The sequence below is a fragment of the Musca vetustissima genome, unplaced genomic scaffold, assembly GCF_032173495.1.
Source record: "Musca vetustissima isolate MV318-11 ecotype Yass unplaced genomic scaffold, APGP_CSIRO_Mvet_v1 utg65482, whole genome shotgun sequence".
NCBI lineage: Eukaryota > Metazoa > Arthropoda > Insecta > Diptera > Muscidae > Musca > Musca vetustissima.
In genome coordinates this window covers 126,058-144,736 of record NW_026874591.1, presented here as the reverse complement: position 1 = coordinate 144,736, position 18,679 = coordinate 126,058, and the positions used below count along the sequence as shown (strand labels likewise).

Genomic DNA, 18,679 nt, shown 5'->3' with positions numbered 1-18,679 from the left:
CCAGTTGTGGTCAAGGATGTACTGAATATTCGAAAATGTAAGGAAAATGTTCTGGTTGACCTCTAATCAGACAAAAGGGGGCAAATAGCACAAAATATTACCCAGATTCGGAATAAACATCCGCATAAAGTTAGAGTTCCATGGTAGTTGTGTAGGGTATCGTATGGTCGGCCCCGTCCGACTTACTGCTCCGCTCACTGTTTTAAAGAATATTTTGTCATTACAATAGGCATGATTTTTTTTAAGGTCGATAATTTTATGCATTGATTCTAATTTTTCAATTTTGTCGAACATCACGCATTGCTCAATAATTTTTGTTTCATACTCATCGTTCCTTTGTTCCCTCATTTTAATACAATCAATAACAACCAAAACGCCTCAACACCCGGTATCCAACGCAATGTTTTTCTCCTATGTAGGGTCAATATTCTAATTGAGTGAAATGAAAGGAGTGCCAAAAATAAACAAAGAGACAAATAAACAGTAGCCGTTATTTGTTTCAGACGGTTGATGTTCCCTGTCTTTCTGTGTCATTCGCCGTCAATAAGTTTTCAGCGCAACAATTGAAAAAAAGGTGGAAACAAAATTAACAATAAAAATATGAAAACATATTTAATAATTTGTTTATTCCTGATTGGTTACATTGTGCATTTTGCATCAAGTAATGGTAAGTTTGAAAATTTAGCTGATTTTATAATTTCGAATAAAAAATATGATATTTATATTGATTGCAGATTTACTTGAACTTAGTTGTTTAGAGAAACAACAATGCAACCAGTTCGAACACAGTGGCATCAAGGCAGATTGCCTTGAGGGACATTGCCATTGCATTAACGGGCAAAGAGAACGCGTTGACTGTAAACCGGCGGTAAGTAAGAAACATTTTTTCAGGGGATTTTTTAAAAATATTTGTCAAGGCCTATATTAGGAGTGGATTTTTATACCCTTCACCACTCTGTGGTACAGGGTATTATGTCTTTGTGCATATGTTTGTAACAGGCAAAAGAAAACGAGATAAACACATGGTTGCTTTTGAGAATATGCATAGAATCACTTTCTGACACGATTTATGCATGTCCGTCCGTCCGTCTGTTGATGTTAAATTGGAAACAAAGTACAGGTCTCATTTATCATCCGATTTGGATGAAATTTGGCACATCTCATTTATTTGGCCCAAGGACGAACCTTTGGGAAAAATCGGTTCAGATTTACATATACCTCCCATATATAAATTCGTCCGATTTAAGGTAAATGGTGTACCAAAGTCTCCATATATCTTTCGATTTGCACGAAATTTGGCACAGCGTACTGAATTGTGTCTATAATGATGTGTGCTAAGTTTCGTGAAAATCGGTCCAGATTTAGATATAGCTCCCATATATTTTTTCGTCCGATTTTATGTAAATGGTGCACCAAAGTTCCTATATATCCTTCGATTTGCACGAAATTTGGCATACCATACTGAATTGAGTCTAGAATGGTGTGTATTAAGTTTCGTGAAAATCGGTTCAGATTTAGATATAGCTCCCATATATATTTTCGTCCGATTTAAGGTAAATGTTGCACCAAAGTCCCTAAATATCCTTCGATTTGCACGAAATTTGGCGTAGCGTACTCAATTAAGTCTATAATGATGTGCGCTAAGTTTCGTTAAAATCGGTTCAGATTTAGATATAGCTCCCATATATATTTTCGTCCGATTTAAGGTAAATGTTGCACCAAAGTCCCTAAATATCCTTCGATTTGCACGAAATTTGGCGTAGCTTACTCAATTAAGTCTAGAATGATGTGTGCTAAGTTTCGTGAAAATCGAACCAGATTTAGATATAGCTCCCATATATATTTTCGTCCGATTTAAGGTAAATGGTGCACCAAAGTCCCCACATATACTCCGATTTGCACGAAATTTGGCGTAGCTTACTCAATTAAGTCTAGAATGATGTGTGCTAAGTTTCGTGAAAATCGAACCAGATTTAGATATAGCTCCCATATATATTTTCGTCCGATTTAAGGTAAATGGTGCACCAAAGTTCCCACATATACTCCGATTTGCACGAAATTTGGCACAGCATACTGAATTGAGTATAGAACGATGTGTGCTAAGTTTCGTTGAAATTGGTTCGGATTTAGATATAGCTCACATATATATATTTTCGTCCAATTTAAGGTAAATAGTGCGCCAAAGTCCCTAAATATCTTCTGATATGCACGAAATTTAGCGCAGTGTATAATGGTATGCTATGCAGCGACGAAAAGGCGACGTCTGTTAGGAGACTATGTGGAATGTACCCACATAGACGCCTAATATAGGCGTGGATTTTTTTTTAATACTTTTTCGTGACCTAATATAGGCTTGGATTTTTTAAACAATATTTTTTCGTGTCCTTATATAGGCGTGGATTTTTTAAAGAATATTTTTTTCGTTTCCGTATATAGGCGTGGATTTCTTAAAGAATATTTTTTCGTTTCCGTATATAGGCGTGGATTTCTTAAAGAATATTTTTTCGTGTCATTATATAGGCGTGGATTTTTTAAAGATTATTTTTTAAACACCTATTGTTTTCATTCCCACCAGGACCGCAAACTAGGCAATATTATTGGCAGCCCATGTCCATGTAAAATGGATTTTTCTGAATGTGATACCAAACATGATACTTGTTATTGTGCCGCCGGCTATATGCCCAGCATGGATAAGAGACGCTGTATAAAAAGTACGTTCTAATATTAATTAGGAAACAATATTACATACATACATATCTGTGTAGCATTGTAGAAACTTTTAATAATGTTATGTTTTGTTTTTCCAACATTTTTCAAAACAGAAAAAGCTATGCTTGGGGAAAGATGTGAACTCGATTCGCAATGTCAAAGGGGTGATTACAATGCCATTTGCCACAAAGAATCCGAAACGTGCATGTGTATGGATTTATTTATCCATGATGCTGGGAAATGTGTTTCCATTGTTGGTAGGTTAAATGAAAAAAGTTAAAGAGAAAGTCTTTTTTTCAATAGAGACAAAGAGAAATAGAAATATAATTGGTTAGAATATCGGCGTTTTTAATATTAACATATTTTCCCGATCATGAAGGCAGTACCTGATTTTATTGCTATTTTTTAACTTAATTTCTATTTCGACAGGTCCAAAATTTGAATGCCACAACGATACCGAATGTTTAAAAACCTTTTTGGATAATGTTCGTTGTAATGAGCGCACCCACAATTGTACATGTGTTGAGGGCTATATTGCCTCGTCGGACAATACACGTTGTCAACGGATTTCCGAATATTTGGAAGAATGTAGCGGCAATCAACAATGTATCGCGTCAATGGGTTTAGGTGGTCGCTGTCTGGACGGTTCATGCCAGTGTGATGAAAAATATTATGCCGAAGAAAAGAAATATACCGATACGGGTGTTAAACACACCGTTTGTACACCAATTGTGGAAAGAGGACAATATTGTCGTTTCTCCGAAGATTGTTATCAGCGACAGCTAAGCAATGAATCTCAACAATCAATGGATTGTGTTTATGGTGAATGCAACTGTAAGGTGGGATTTTTCGTTTTAAACGAAGGTGAATGTATGCCTGGTGCAGCAATGCGAGTCCGAACTCCATGGTTTGGTTTGATTGCCATTATAATATTTATGATTACTAAATTATTGTAAATATTCATATTTACATAATTATATTTGTTTATATATTTAATAACTTTTGTAAATAAATTGAATATATTGTAAAAAATCTGAAAATTGTGGATTAAGAAAACATATTTTTTAAAGTTTGAGATTTTTCAAGAATATTTTTTCAGGACTATTATAGGCGTGTATTTTTTAAAGAATATTTTTTCATGGACTATTATGGGCTTCGTTTTGTATACCCTTCATCACGCTGTGGTACAGGGTATTATGTCTTTGTGCATATGTTTGTAACAGGCAAAAGGAAACGAGATAGACACATGATTCCTTTTGAGAATATGCATAGAATCACTTTCTAAGTCGATTTATGCATGTCCGTCCGTCCGTCTGTCTGTCTGTCCATGTTAAATTGTAAACAAAGTGCAGGTCGCCTTTATGATCCGATTTGGATGAAATTTGGCACAGCTCACTTATTTGGCCCAAGGACGAACCCTATTGAAATTCGGAAAAATCGGCTCAGATTTATATTTTCGTCCGATTTAATGTAAATGGTGCACAACAGTCCCTATACATCTTTCGATTTTCACGAAATTTTGTATAGCGTACTGAATTAGGTCTAGAATGGTGTGTGTTAAGTTTCCTGAAAATCGGTTCGGAGCTATATCTAAAGCTCTCATATATATTTTCGTCCGATTTTATGTAAATGGTGCATCAATGTCCCTCCATATTCTTCGATTTGCACGAAATTTATGCATAGTGTACTGAATTAGGTCTAAAAAAGTGTATGTTTAATTTCCTGAAAATCGATTCTGATTTAGATATAGCTCCCATATATTTTCGTCCGATTTAAGGTAAATGGTGCACTAAAGTCCCCATATATCTATCAGCACGAAATTTGGCATAGCGTAATGATATAAATCTAGAATGATGTGTGTTTTATTTTCTGAAAATCGGTTCAGATTTAGATATATCTCCCACCAAAGTCCCTATAAATCTTTCGATTTGCACGAAATTTGACAAAGCGTACTAAATTGAGACTAGAATGATGTATATATATATATATATATATATATATTCGTCCGATTTAAGGTAAATTGTGCACCAAAGTCGCCATATATCTTTCGATTGGCACGACATTTGACATAGCGATCTAAATTGAAACAAGAATGATGTGTGTAGAATTTCTTGAAAATCGGTTCAGATTTAGATATAGTTTCATATTTCATATTACCGATTTAAGGTAAATGGTGCACCAAAGACCCCATATATCTTTCGATTGGCACGAAATTTGGCATAGCGTAATGAATTAAGCCAAGAATTATGTGTGCTAAGTTTCGTGGAAATCGGTTCAGATTTCGATATAGCTCCCATATATAGTTTCGTCCGATTTAAGGTAAACTGTGCACCAAAGACCCCATATATCTTTTGATTGGCACGAAATTTGGCATAGCGTAATGAATTAAGTCTAGAATGATGTTTATTAAATTTCATGAAAATCGATTCAGATTTAGATATAGCTCCCATATATATTTTCGTCCGATTTAAGGTAATTGGTACACCAAAGTACCAATATATGTTTCGATTTTTACGAAATTTGGCATAGCGTAATGAATTAAATCTAGAATAATATGTGTTAAGTTTTCTGAAAATGGGTTCAGATTTAGATATAGCTTTCTAATATATTTTTGTCCCCATATATCTTTCAATTGGCACGAAATTTGGCATAGCGTACTGAATTGAGTCTAGAACGATGTGTATTAAAGTTCGTTCGATTTTACGTAAAAAGCGCACCAAAGTTCCTTTATATCCTTGGATTTGCACGCAATTTGACATAGGGTACTGAATTGCGTCTAGAATGTTGTGTGTTACGTTTCGGGAAAATCGATTCAGATTTCGATATGGCTCCCACATATACATACATATTCGTCCGATTTTACATAAATGGTGCACTCTTAATGTTTATCCGATTAACACGAAATTTTGCACAACGTATGAAATTGAGACTTGAATGACGTTATTGCGTTTTGTTGAAATTGGTGCAGATTCATCCATAGCTTCCATATGTATTTCGAACGGGTGTCTGATTGAGATTAAATTTTTAACAGTTCCATAGGTTGCAGAAAGGCATGAGTATGTTCCTTCGCACATTGATATACAATTGTAAGGATACATATATGTACAAAGAGGTGAAGGGTATCATAAAGTCGGCCCAGTCCTACTTTACTACTTTCCTTACTGGTTTAAAGAATATTTTTTTCAGGGACTATTATAGGCGTGGATTTTTTAAAGGATATTTTTCAAGGACCATCATAACAGGCGTGGATTTGTTAAAGAATATTTTTTCGAAGGCCTATTAGAGGCGTATATTTTTTTTTTTTTTTTTTTTTTTTATATATATTTTTTAAAAGTTTTATTAAATAATTTTTTTAAATAAGCGTTGTAAACAAAATTAAATAAGTAAATAAAATATTAAAAATTAGTAATAAATATATTAAAATTTTAGGCAGGACACATTTTCTATAAAGGTTGATACAATTATTTTTTTAAAGAATACATTAAACATAAAATAATTTTTCAAAACAATGTTTTAATGACGAAATATAGAATTAAACACAATTATTTTTTTTAACAATTATACAATCATGAAATAAATAAAACAATATACGAAAATTTAAAGAACAAAAATTTAACGACATTCAACATTTATTTGCGTTTGCCCTTTCCGCCGGCAGCAGCAGCAGCGGAGGTGCTGGCACCACCAGCAGCCACCGCAGTTTTTCCAGCAGCTGTGGCTGTTGCCGCAGCTTTCTTCTTCTTGGCAGCAGCACTGGCATTCTTCATGGTCTTGGGACGTGGCGGTGTTGGTTTTACCAATAGATTAATTGATTTACGTGGTTTCATTTTGGTCTTGGCTTTATCATCCGTTGTCTTTTCCTTGCCACCTGCTTTGGCTGCCTTCGCTTTAGCTCCAGCCTTCTTAGCTGCCGGTTTATCAAGTTTAGCCTTTTTAGCTGGTTTTCCCTTGCCCTCTTTAATTGCGGGACGTTTTTTGGATTTGGCATCATCTGCCTTTTCACCTTTAGCCTTGGCCTTCTTTTCGCCAGATTTGGATTTTTCGGTTTTTTTGGTCGATTTTTTCTGAAATGAAATGAAATTAATGTGTTTAACATAACCTCAAAAACATTCGCATTCCTATGAAAATAGTACCTTCTCTTTCATTTTCTCCTTTTCCTTTTGTTCCTTTTGCTTTTTATGCTCCTTTTCCAAACGCTTTCGTTCGATTTCGTATTTTTTGGTAAATTTAAAGGAACGTTTTATTTGTTCCATTGTACCGTTATCGACGCATGACTTCAAATAGCGTTTGATGTGCATGTCCAAACGTTTATGCTCCATGCTGGGATGATTGGTGACAATGACACGCCGAATGGCCACCAAAGATGAACCTGACCTTTCCTTGAGAAACTTGATGGCCTCTTCAACAAGTTTTGCTATTTTAGGGTTCTGAGTTTTCTTTTTTAGCGCACCACCAGGACCAGCCGAGGCTGCAGCATCTCCGCCAGCCGTGTTGGGTTTCTTCAAAACAATTGGTTTATTACCACCACCCAAAGATTTATTTACGGCAGCATTACTGGCATCTGGTGGTTCATCCTCATCATCGTCAAGCTCATCGCCATCTTCATCTTCCTCCTCGTCGTCTTCCTCCTGAGAGTTTGCTGCTTGTTCTTCTTGGGACTCTGTTATAAAGCGGGAATTTTAGACAATTGAGTTATAACAATAATAAACGTTTTTTTTCTTACCCTCAGCATCATCGTCATCCATATCTTCATCCTCATCTTCACTGACGGAATTATTCAGTTCACTAAACAATTTCATGATTTTATAATTTTTGTCAACACAAAAAAAGAAAACAATTAACAAATAAACGAAAATTGAGACAGACGGTCAAGGGGTACTTGTTTCGCGTTAAACGAACCTCCAAAACTGAAAATTATTACTTAGAAATGTATTTGATAAAATAACGGAATTAAAGAAATTATAAATTTACTTTATGAAGCCGATAATCTGAAAAAAGTAATAAGTCACTTTAGGTAAAATACACGCTTATCCATTTCGTGGTTTGAGAAGTAAACATAAATAAAACACATATGGGCAATATTGCCAATTTTTTAATATTCCATTTTCAAAAAATCAGCTTTTTTGTTTTTGTGGCACATCTATGATTTTTGGTACACATATAGAGAAAAATGTTCTGACTCCGAAACCGTTCGCGATCAAATTTTTGGTTGATGCGCGCAAAAGTTATCGAGGTTTTAATTTTGGGCATAAGAAAAAAATCTTAAAATTACGCCGTTTATTATATTGACCACAAACGTTGATATATATCTTCCTCCGTAAAATAACAATATGAATATATTATAATAATCACGATAAAGTTGCACATATTCGCAAAATATGAGAAAAATAAAAAATATATATGTATGTATATCAGATTACATCAATATTTTCATTATATTAATGTCATGTATCATCCTAAAAATTAATTTAAAAATATGTACATAATCTAAACACGATGGTGAATCAAATGATATCAAAATCACACAAGTCCGTGTAGCGGTTTCTAAATCAAAGCGACAACAAAACAAGATATTGAGGAAAAATATTTGTTTTTGGTTCGAAAAAATAATGTCATCATATTAATTTTTTTTAATTGTATACAAGAAATTTCAGAAAAAAATGTTGGGGTTATTCTGCTATTTTACCCGAATTTCGCCGAAAAATTGACATATATAATAATAATCACTTTTTGTGTATAAGTATACGCCTTGCGGATTATATCAAGACCCTTCCGATAAATCTTAAAATTCTATAAATAGGAATAAATGTTAAAATAAAATAATATTATGAAATATACATTTTAAATTGCGTGTAAATCGCGAAATTCACAAAATCATTTGATGCGCATGCGGTTTCCAGGAAGTACTGAAGTTAATCTTCCAATCCATATATATTTTGCGAAATTTCATTTGACGGCTAAGATGTGCCACACGTTACATTGAAGTACCCAAAAAATCGTAAATCGCGAATAATTTCCGAAAACTCCATATGCCATTAACGCGCATCCGATTTCGGTGTGCACCCTAAAAAAATACATCGATCTATACCATTTCAATGTGGTCCATAAAGAACCATGGATGTGCCAGCACAATCTATTTTTGAGATAAATTGCGTACATCTCTCTTTCGGCTGAAGTTTTTAAAGTTCTCTTTTCGAAAAAGATCCAAATCCGTATGAGGTCATTTATTGAAGCGGAAATACACAGAAAACTCAAATAAATCCGCGATATTTTCAAAAACATTTTTTGCCAAATTTCGTGTTTTTGGAAGGCCAGTTCCCGCCGTTCTAGTAGATGGATTTTCACGAAGAAGATTTTATATCATCCGAAACGTAAAAAACCTTATTGATCGCGGGTACCCATATCATTCAGTTGACAGATCTAAAAATTTGGACCGAAAAATAGGTTTTTTAGAAACTTGATCGCACAAAATTCGCACCTTCGGATGAGTATTACTCTGAAGCTGTGCATACTACATACACAAAATACATATCAAATTACGCAGATTCGCGACTACAATAATCTTATAATCGATTTTTAGAAATTCCTGTGTGCGTATTAAAGCTAGAAGTAAAATTCAAAAAACACTCAAAATCGAGCTTCAAAATGTCAGCATCATTTAAAGGTAGATGCAGTTAAAATTTTGAAAAATGATACATAAGGGGCGTAGTCCCCATTTTGTTGACTTCTAGTTTTCTTTTGACACGAAGACCGTGCAATGAGTGGCTTAGTCACAAATCGATAGAGAACATAAAAAAACTGGTTCGCCTCAACCTGTTTTTACACATTTTTATACCCTTCACCACACTGTGGTACAGGGTATTATGTCTTTGTGCATATGTTTGTAACAGGCAAAAGGAAACGAGATAGACACATGGTTCCTTTTGAGAATATGCATAGAATCACTTTTTAAGTCGATTTATGCATGTCCGTCCGTCCGTCCGTCTGTCCGTCTGTCTGTCCATGTTAAATTGTAAACAAAGTACAGGTCGCATTTATGATCCGAATTGGATGAAATTTGGCATAGGTCACTTATTCGGCCTAAGGACGAACCCTATTGAAATTGGGAAAAATCGGTTCAGATTTAGATATAGCTCCCATATATATATTTAACCGATTTAATGTAAACGGTCCCTATATATCTTTCGATTTGCACGAAATTTGGTACAGCCTAATCATTTACGTCTAGAATGATGTCTGCCAGGTTTCATGAAAATCAATGCAGATTTAGATATAGCTCCCATATATAGTTTCGTCCGATTTCATGTAAATGGTGCACCAAAGTCCACATATATCTTTCGATTTGCACGAAATTTGGTACAGCCTAATCATTTAGGTCTAGAATGATGTCTGCCAAGTTTCATGAAAATCGGTCCAGATTTAGATATAGCTCCCATATATAGTTTCGTCCGATTTCATGTAAATGGTGCATCAAAAGTCCCTATATATCTTTCGATTTGCACCAATTTTGGCATAACGTACTGAATTGAGCCTAGAATTATGTCTGCCAAGTTTCGTGAAAATCGGTCCAGATTTAGATATAGCTCCCATATATAGTTTCGTCCGATTTCATGTAAATGGTGCCCCAAAGTACCTATATATCTTTCGATTTGCACGAAATTTGGCATAACGTACTGAATTGTTCCTAGAGTGATGTCTGCCGAGTTTTGAGAAAATCGGTTCAGATTTATATATACCTGCCATATATAGTTTCCTCCGATTTGATGTAAATGGTGCCCCAAAGTCCCTATATATCTTTCGATTTGCACGAAATTTGGCATATCGTACTGAATTAAGCCTAGAGTGATGTCTGCCAAGTTTCGTGAAAATCGGTCCTGATTTAGATATATGTAGCTCCCATATATAGTTTCGTCCGATTTCATGTAAATGGTGCCCCAAAGTCCCTATATATCTTTCGATTTGCACGAAATTTGGCATAACGTACTGAATTGAGCCTAGAGTGATGTCTCTCTGTCTGTCTGATGTTCGTCCGATTTCATGTAAATGGTGCCCCAAAGTTCCTATATATCTTTCGATTTGCACGAAATTTGGCATAACGTACTGAAATGAGCCTAGAGTGATGTCTGCCAAGTTTTGAGAAAATCGGTTCAGATTTAGATATAGCTCCCATATATAGTTTCGTCCGATTTCATGTAAATGGTGCCCCAATGTCCCTATATATCTTTCGATTTGCACGAAATTTGGCATATCGTACTGAATTAAGCCTAGAGTGATGTCTGCCAAGTTTTGAGAAAATCGGTTCAGATTTAGATATAGCTCCCATATATAGTTTCGTCCGATTTCATGTAAATGGTGCCACAAAGTACTTATATATCTTTCGATTTGCACGAAATTTGGCAATTTGGTGCCACAAAGTACTTATATATCTTTCGATTTGCACGAAATTTGGCAATTTGCTAAGTTTCGTGAAAATCTTATATAGTTTCGTCCGATTTCATATAAATGGTGCACCAAAGTCCCTATATATCCTTCGATTTGCACGAAATTTGGCATAACGTACTGAATTGAGCCTAGAGTGTTGTCTGCCAAGTTTCGAGAAAATCGGTCTATATAGCTCCCATATATATTTCATGTTAATAGTCCTCTTTAATATACCCATAGTGGTGAAGGGTATCATATAGTCGGCCCCGTCCGACTTTACTACTTTCCTTACTGGTTTTACATTAAAGTAGACACAGCTTCCACCAAGATAAAGTTTGGAGGTCAACATCATAAACAGTTTGCAAGGACAGATCAATTAACGCAAAACTATTCACTTTTTTTCATATACTTAAGTAGTTCCCGAGTTATAAAGGGGTGAACCTCCGCTTCAGCTATGTTAAAAAATTGGCTATATATATATATATATTTGTGATGAACAGTATATCTAGAATGAGTTTACACATAGAAAATTATTGTGCAACTAAAAATAATTATGGTAAAATTCAAAAACAAAAAATATGATAGAGGGGTTGAAAATAGAATGGTTTAGGTCGGGAGATATAAGATATTTGAAAATATTCGGATTAAGATTTGTCGAAATCCTTAAATTTTTGGTTTGTGGTGTCTTTGGCAATAGTACTGATATAAATGTGAGGAATATTTGTTTCTAATACTATCTCAGCCATAACTTGCTCGAGAGTGGAAGGTTTATCTGCATAAACGCGGTCGTTCGCGTAGCCCCACAATAAAGTCCCATAATCCCAGTGAAATTACGCGGCCAAAAATATCTCTTGCAATAATGCCACGTTCGCTCGAATTGTGTGGAATGTTGCGCCGACTTTTTGAAACCACATATTCCTCAAGTAGTATTCATCAATATCAGTTTGGTTATCATATGACCATAACGCTCCGAATTGACACCATCGAACCAAAAAAACCCACCAAACAGGGTTTTTTCTGGATATAACTCTTCAATTATCGAATCGACACATTCGAGTCTTCGGAAAAACTTTCACTTACAGCAGCAATATTTTCAGCGGAACGAGCGAAACTATTATCCACAGGCCTTTCAATATTTGTAAACGATCAACCGGATGAAATTTGGCATAAGACACTTATTCGGCCCAAGGACGAACCCTATTGAAATTGGGAAAAATCGGTTCAGATCCCATATATATTTTCGTCCGATTTAATAAAAATGGTGCACCAAAGTCCCTATATATCTTTCGATTTACACGAAATTTAGCATAGCGTACTGAATTGAGTCTAGAATGATATGTGTTAAGTTTCGTAAAAATCGGTTCAAAATTAGATATAGCTCCCATATATATTTTCGTTCGATTTAACAGAAATGGTGTACCAAAGTCCATATATATCTTTCGATTTGAGCAAAATGTTCATAGCGTACCGAATTCCATATATTTGCAGTAAAGCATGTGTATGGATTGGTGTTAGTCGATTCTCTTATTGATAAGGAGACATATGTAGAATATACACAAAGTGGCCGACTTTACCACTTTCATTACTGGTTGTAGTAGGTTTTGAACATTTTTAAGCGGTGTGTAATAGTTAAGCGATCCATTTTCGTCAATGTCAGACTTTTAACTGAAAATAAGAAAAATTGATTTAATGACTTACAGCCTGTTTTTGTAAAATTCCAAACGAACGAATTCGAGTGACTTACGACCAAACTCCTTGGTTTTGAAAAATATGTCATTTATTTTTGTTTTGAATCAGAAAACATTTATAAACATAAATAAAGGTTTGGTCGTAAGTCACTCGAATTCGTTCGTTTGGAATTTTACAAAAACAGGCTGTTAGTTTAACAGATCCTTTCCCAATTTAGATTAGGCGAGTTTACTTGCGGCAAGTCTTTGTTTGCATGAGAGAGGGGCAAGGGGAAGAGAAAAAAAATTGGTTTAATGACTTAGTTTAACAGATCCTTTCCTAATTTAGATTAGGCGAGTTTACTTGCGGCAAGTCTTTGTTTGCATGAGAGAGGGGCAAGGGGAAGAGAAATGGAAAAAAATTGCTCGTACCGGCAATTTTCTGGCAATTCGTTTTGTGTATTTCGTATTTTTTGACATTTTATATTCATTTAAATGTGAAAAAACTATTTGAAACAAATAAAAAAAAAATTTTTTTTGAAACCGAATTGCCTTGTATAGACGCATTAAGCAAGTTCAAAAGAGAACGATAAGAATTGCCGCAAGTAAACTCGCCTAATCTAAATTAAGACTAATTTGAAATACCAATCCAGAACATTTTCAAACAGAAAAAATTTCACAAAATGTAAAAAAAAATAGTTTTGAAACCGAATTGCCTTGTATAGACGCATGAAGCAAGTTCAAAAGTGAACGATAAAAATTGCCGCACCTAAACTCTCCTAATCTAAATCAGGACATACCAATCCAGAACATTTTCAAACATAAAAAAACATGCACAAAATGTAAATAAAACTATTTTTGAAACCGAATTGCCTTCAAAAGAGAACGATAAGAATTGCCGCAAGTAAACTCGCCTAATCTAAATCAGGACTTACTTTTGAAACCACGAATATGTTTTCAAGGATAATCAGACTGTGGTTTTTTATCGACTATCAAAGCGTTAATCATCGTCGGAATACAAGAGCGTGAGAACTTATTATTGAAGTCAACAGGCTAGTATGCAAGCCACCTTAATAAAAGCAACACTGTGACCGGAACAAGTAAATTGTAGGCAACGATTGAGTCACTCTCGAACTCTGGAAGGAAATACAGCCAGTAGCTAGGACACTTAAGGCCCTACTCCTCCAATCGATGAGAAAATTTTCCAAAGCTGTAAAACGTTTTAGCGGAGGACTTCACAAGACCGTGAAATCAAACAAACATGGTTGTCCTGACCGGCTTTCGATACCATGCCAAACTGTTCGAGGACATCGAGAACAGTGCTGCTCAAAAAATTTGCAACTAGAACTGCCGTGCAATAAAATAAAAACTAAGATTTTGAGTGTTTTCTTTCTACATACTTGAAAAAAAATAATATATTTCAATAGGTTGTTGTTATTTTCCCCAAGAATATAAAAAACGTGTTTTAGGCTGTTCAAAACATTTGCAACTGCATAATACACTTTCTATTTTTTCCTTGTCTATGAAAATATTTTGAGACTTTTACAACTATTAAAATAATATAGGCTAAAAATAGACCCTAATATCGTTAATAAAGAAAAACAAAGCAATTTTATTGAATTGGTAGCATAATTTCTTAACAAACTTATTGGTATGGCCCTAAATGGTATAGTTCAGAAAAAGTCGGTAAAATGGTAGTACATAGTGGTGGAAGAATACGTACGACTATTTCAAAAGTAGACCGAAAAATAAAAAAGAATTGTACGAAATTGGAAATCAACTTAAAAAATTAGGATATCTATTTTGTTCTGAATGATCAGAGATATAAAATCTCAAACGACATAGTTGAACATTTAATATGTGCAGAACTTATTAAACTTTGTGGTTATGATATCGATTACTAACAAAAAATTGAAAATTAAATATCGGTGACATATAGTATAAGTTGCAAATATTTTGATCACATAAAAATGCGAGTTTTTACACTATTTTGTAAATTTACGACAAATTTACAAAATAGCAATATTGCCCATATCAAAGGGTAATTTTGCATGTTTTTTAATACAGCTGAAGCCAAGGTTCACCCCTTTATAACTCAACAGCTCATTGGTTTGGCCCAAGGACGAACCCTATTGAAATTGAAATCGGTTCAGATTTATATGTATCTCCCATATATATTTTCGTCCGATTTTATGTAAATGGTGTACCAAAGTCCTTATATATCCTTTGATTTGCACAACATTTGTACTCAATTAAGTCCAGATTTATGTGTGTTATATATTTTCATTCGATTTTAGGTAAATAGTGCACCAAAGTCCCTATATATATTTCAATTTGTATGAAATTTGGCATAGCGTACTAAATTAAGTCTTGAATGGTGTATGCTGAGTTTCGTGAAAATCTGTTCAGATTTAGATATAGCTCCCAGGTATAGTTTCTTGTGTAAATAGTGCACCAAAGTCGCTATATATCGTTCGATTTGAGCGAAATGTGGCATAGCGTACTGAATTGAGTCTAGAATGATGTCTTCTAAGCTTCGCAAAAGATTTAGATAGAAGATTCATAAAAATATTTATTACTTATGTTTTTTTAGTCAGCTCCCTTTGAATTTATTAGCGAAAAATTTCGCACAAAATGTTTCCCCAAGGCGAATTTTTTCGCTTTCGAACTTCATTCAGAATAAGGCGAAAGCGAGAATGCGAAAAAATTCACAGGAAAATGTTGTTCAGAATAAGTCGAAGGGGAAGAGCGAGTAAATTCACGTGGAAATGACATCCAGAAAAAGGCTGGATATCATTTGATTTTTAGGTTGATACATGTCATTAATATAATAAAAATAATGTCGTAATCTCCTATATTTTTATTATTTTTCGCATATTGTGTAACTTTTGTGTGTAACTTTTTGTAATATATTCATATTTTACGAAGGAAGTCATGTATTAACGATATTGATCAATAAACGGCGTAATTTTAAGATTTTTTCTTATGCCCAAAATTAAAACCTCGATAACTTTTGCGCGCATCAACTAAAAATTTGATCGTGAACGGATTCGGAGTCAGGACATTTTCTCTATATACATATGTTCCAAAAATCATTGATGTACTATGAAAACAAAAAACTACGAAAACTAAGAAAGGAATATTAAAGAATTGGCGATATTGCCAATTGAGATTATTTTCATCCTGTTTTTGCAAAATAGTCAGGCTGAATCCCAGTTTGTTGTTTTTATAAAAAAACAACTATTTATTAGTGGGGAATGTATGGCATTGTTTGCCGAGGGGTAAGGCAGGGAAGACTATAGTTTCGGATCACGCCACTGATCCTCATCAGTTCCCTTAGTTTTTTGTTGGGATATTCTCCCCAGAAGCTATTGCTTCTATACAAAAAACCTTTCATACCCAAATGTCTCTTGTAACAAAGCGAAGTACTTAGTTGACCAACGACATAAACTGCATGAGAATTTCGCTGGAGCCTCACTTCGAGGTTAACAAGGCATTTACAAACAATACCAAACCTTTCCCACTGTTGTGTGTTGTCACATCGCGACAAATGCTCACAACGACTTTGTTGGTGTTGCTAGTGTACAGCAACAAACCAAACAGTTTAACCGTGCCTGCGTCTACAACTTCAGTAGTGTTGGCGGTTTATTTGGGATACCATTTGTATTTTGTTTTTGCAAAATAGTCAGGCTGAATCCCAGTTTGTTGTTTTTATAAAAAAAACAACTATTTATTAGTGGGGAATGTATGGCATTGTTTGCCGAGGGGTAAGGCAGGGAAGACTATAGTTTCGGATCACGCCACTGATCCTCATCAGTTCCCTTAGTTTTTTGTTGGGATATTCTCCCCAGAAGCTATTGCTTCTATACAAAAAACCTTTCATACCCAAATGTCTCTTGTAACAAAGCGAAGTACTTAGTTGACCAACGACATAAACTGCATGAGAATTTCGCTGGAGCCTCACTTCGAGGTTAACAAGGCATTTACAAACAATACCAAACCTTTCCCACTGTTGTGTGTTGTCACATCGCGACAAATGCTCACAACGACTTTGTTGGTGTTGCTAGTGTACAGCAACAAACCAAACAGTTTAACCGTGCCTGCGTCTACAACTTCAGTAGTGTTGGCGGTTTATTTGGGATACCATTTGTATTTTGTTTTTGCAAAATAGTCAGGCTGAATCCCAGTTTGTTGTTTTTATAAAAAAACAACTATTTATTAGTGGGGAATGTATGGCATTGTTTGCCGAGGGGTAAGGCAGGGAAGACTATAGTTTCGGATCACGCCACTGATCCTCATCAGTTCCCTTAGTTTTTTGTTGGGATATTCTCCCCAGAAGCTATTGCTTCTATACAAAAAACCTTTCATACCCATCCATAAAATTTTATTTTACCGTCGTGAGAAATATATATTGGGCTAATCATGAGGCGACCCAATAGACTTTATTATATATTACCTTTCAACTAAAAATGACAGTTGGGTTTTAGAAATTTATTTTTTTATAATGATCATTAACACATATATAGATCTTTCTATTTATTATCATATTTATAGAATTTGTTGTTAGAACCTTTGTTATTTATATTTATACAATATGCATATATATTTATGTATTAGTTTAGGTATAATTATTTATTGTGTTTAGTTATTTCAGAACTCCTGAATATACCCCATAGTATTTAAGTATGTAGCGTAAGTTAAAATATACAACAATGTAAAATATCCCGTGATAAGACACCAACAAAAGAAAACGAATAGTGAAAGGGGGAAAATTGCAATAACAAACATGCGGGACAAACATTTTAGGGGAAAAGTAATGAAATGAACAAAATAATAATACTTTCCAATTGCTTAAAAAAGAAAAATGAAAAAGAAACAACAAAATTGAAAATAGAAATTAAACAAAAGATGATTTAAAAGTTTTGTATGTGTTTTTTTTTATTTGGAATGCTGATTATATATATGTGAACGATGTCTTTTTTTTATTTCAAGAAACAAGAGAGAGGTGTTCTTTACTTCTATATATATGCCACTTACACATGTTATACTATCTAGTGTGCATATGCTGTTGTATTGTTGATGTTGTTGTTTTTGCGACAGCACCAAAAGTAAATTTAAAGAAAAAAGAGGAAGAAAACTAAGTAAAACATTTAATACATTATTGTTTTTTGTTCAACTTATAAACTAACAAAGAAACAAACATATTGGTTGTTGGTATTAACGCAAATGATGTTTTGTTTTTTATAAATATAAATTAAAACAATTTGCTATTGCATAGTAGTTTGAACTAAACCCTACAAAAGAAAAAATGAAGATGTTGGCAATTATATTCTCCAAGGTAGATGTGCATGATAAAAAAACACTACAACAATTCTAGTTTTAAAACAAAAAACGGGCGGCGACTTGTTTCTTTGATGTTATAAAGAGTTTGTTTTAAAATAGAAATTGCAGTTTTGTGTTTTTTCTTTACACTTTTTTCCGCTCTTATTTACAATTACTAGAAAGTAAGTTATTGTTGTTGTTTTATATTTATAAGGGGAGGTTTTGTTTTGCTTATTTGGAAAAAAATGACACTAACATTTTCGTTGACACCATCAATACTATTTTGTTTTTTTTTCTTTAATTATATTATTTAACATACTTTTATTTTAAATGGTAACTGAATATGGTGCTTTTTCCACTATTATTTGTTGTTGTTGCTGTTGTTGTTATTATAACGACGATAATAATTATTGCATTTTCATATTTGAACAACAATTAATAATTAAAGCTTTCAAAGCTTTTGGTTTTTTTAGTTTAGACTAATACAAATTTAATAAAACAACATAAAATAAACAAAAAATGAACGACGAAAACAGGGTTTGTTGTTGTGTTTTGCCATC

At 34.0% G+C, this 18,679-nt stretch overlaps 2 protein-coding genes across 2 annotated transcripts; one reads left to right on the top strand and one right to left on the bottom strand.

The window, feature by feature from the left end:
- The first annotated feature begins 712 nt into the window (after positions 1-712).
- On the top strand, positions 713-4,400 carry LOC133334721 (tenascin). Its single transcript, XM_061543051.1, has 5 exons — positions 713-868; positions 2,576-2,711; positions 2,823-2,966; positions 3,139-3,621; positions 4,393-4,400. The coding sequence occupies exons 1-5, from the start codon at positions 713-715 to the stop codon at positions 4,398-4,400; spliced, it is 927 nt and encodes a 308-aa protein (XP_061399035.1).
- A 1,938-nt stretch (positions 4,401-6,338) lies between these two features.
- On the bottom strand, positions 6,339-7,508 carry LOC133334710 (histone H1-I-like). Its single transcript, XM_061543043.1, has 3 exons — positions 7,433-7,508; positions 6,843-7,369; positions 6,339-6,728 (listed from the first exon to the last, which is right to left on the bottom strand). Exons 1-3 carry the CDS (start codon positions 7,506-7,508, stop codon positions 6,339-6,341), a joined length of 993 nt encoding a protein of 330 aa, XP_061399027.1.
- Positions 7,509-18,679: the final 11,171 nt, after the last annotated feature.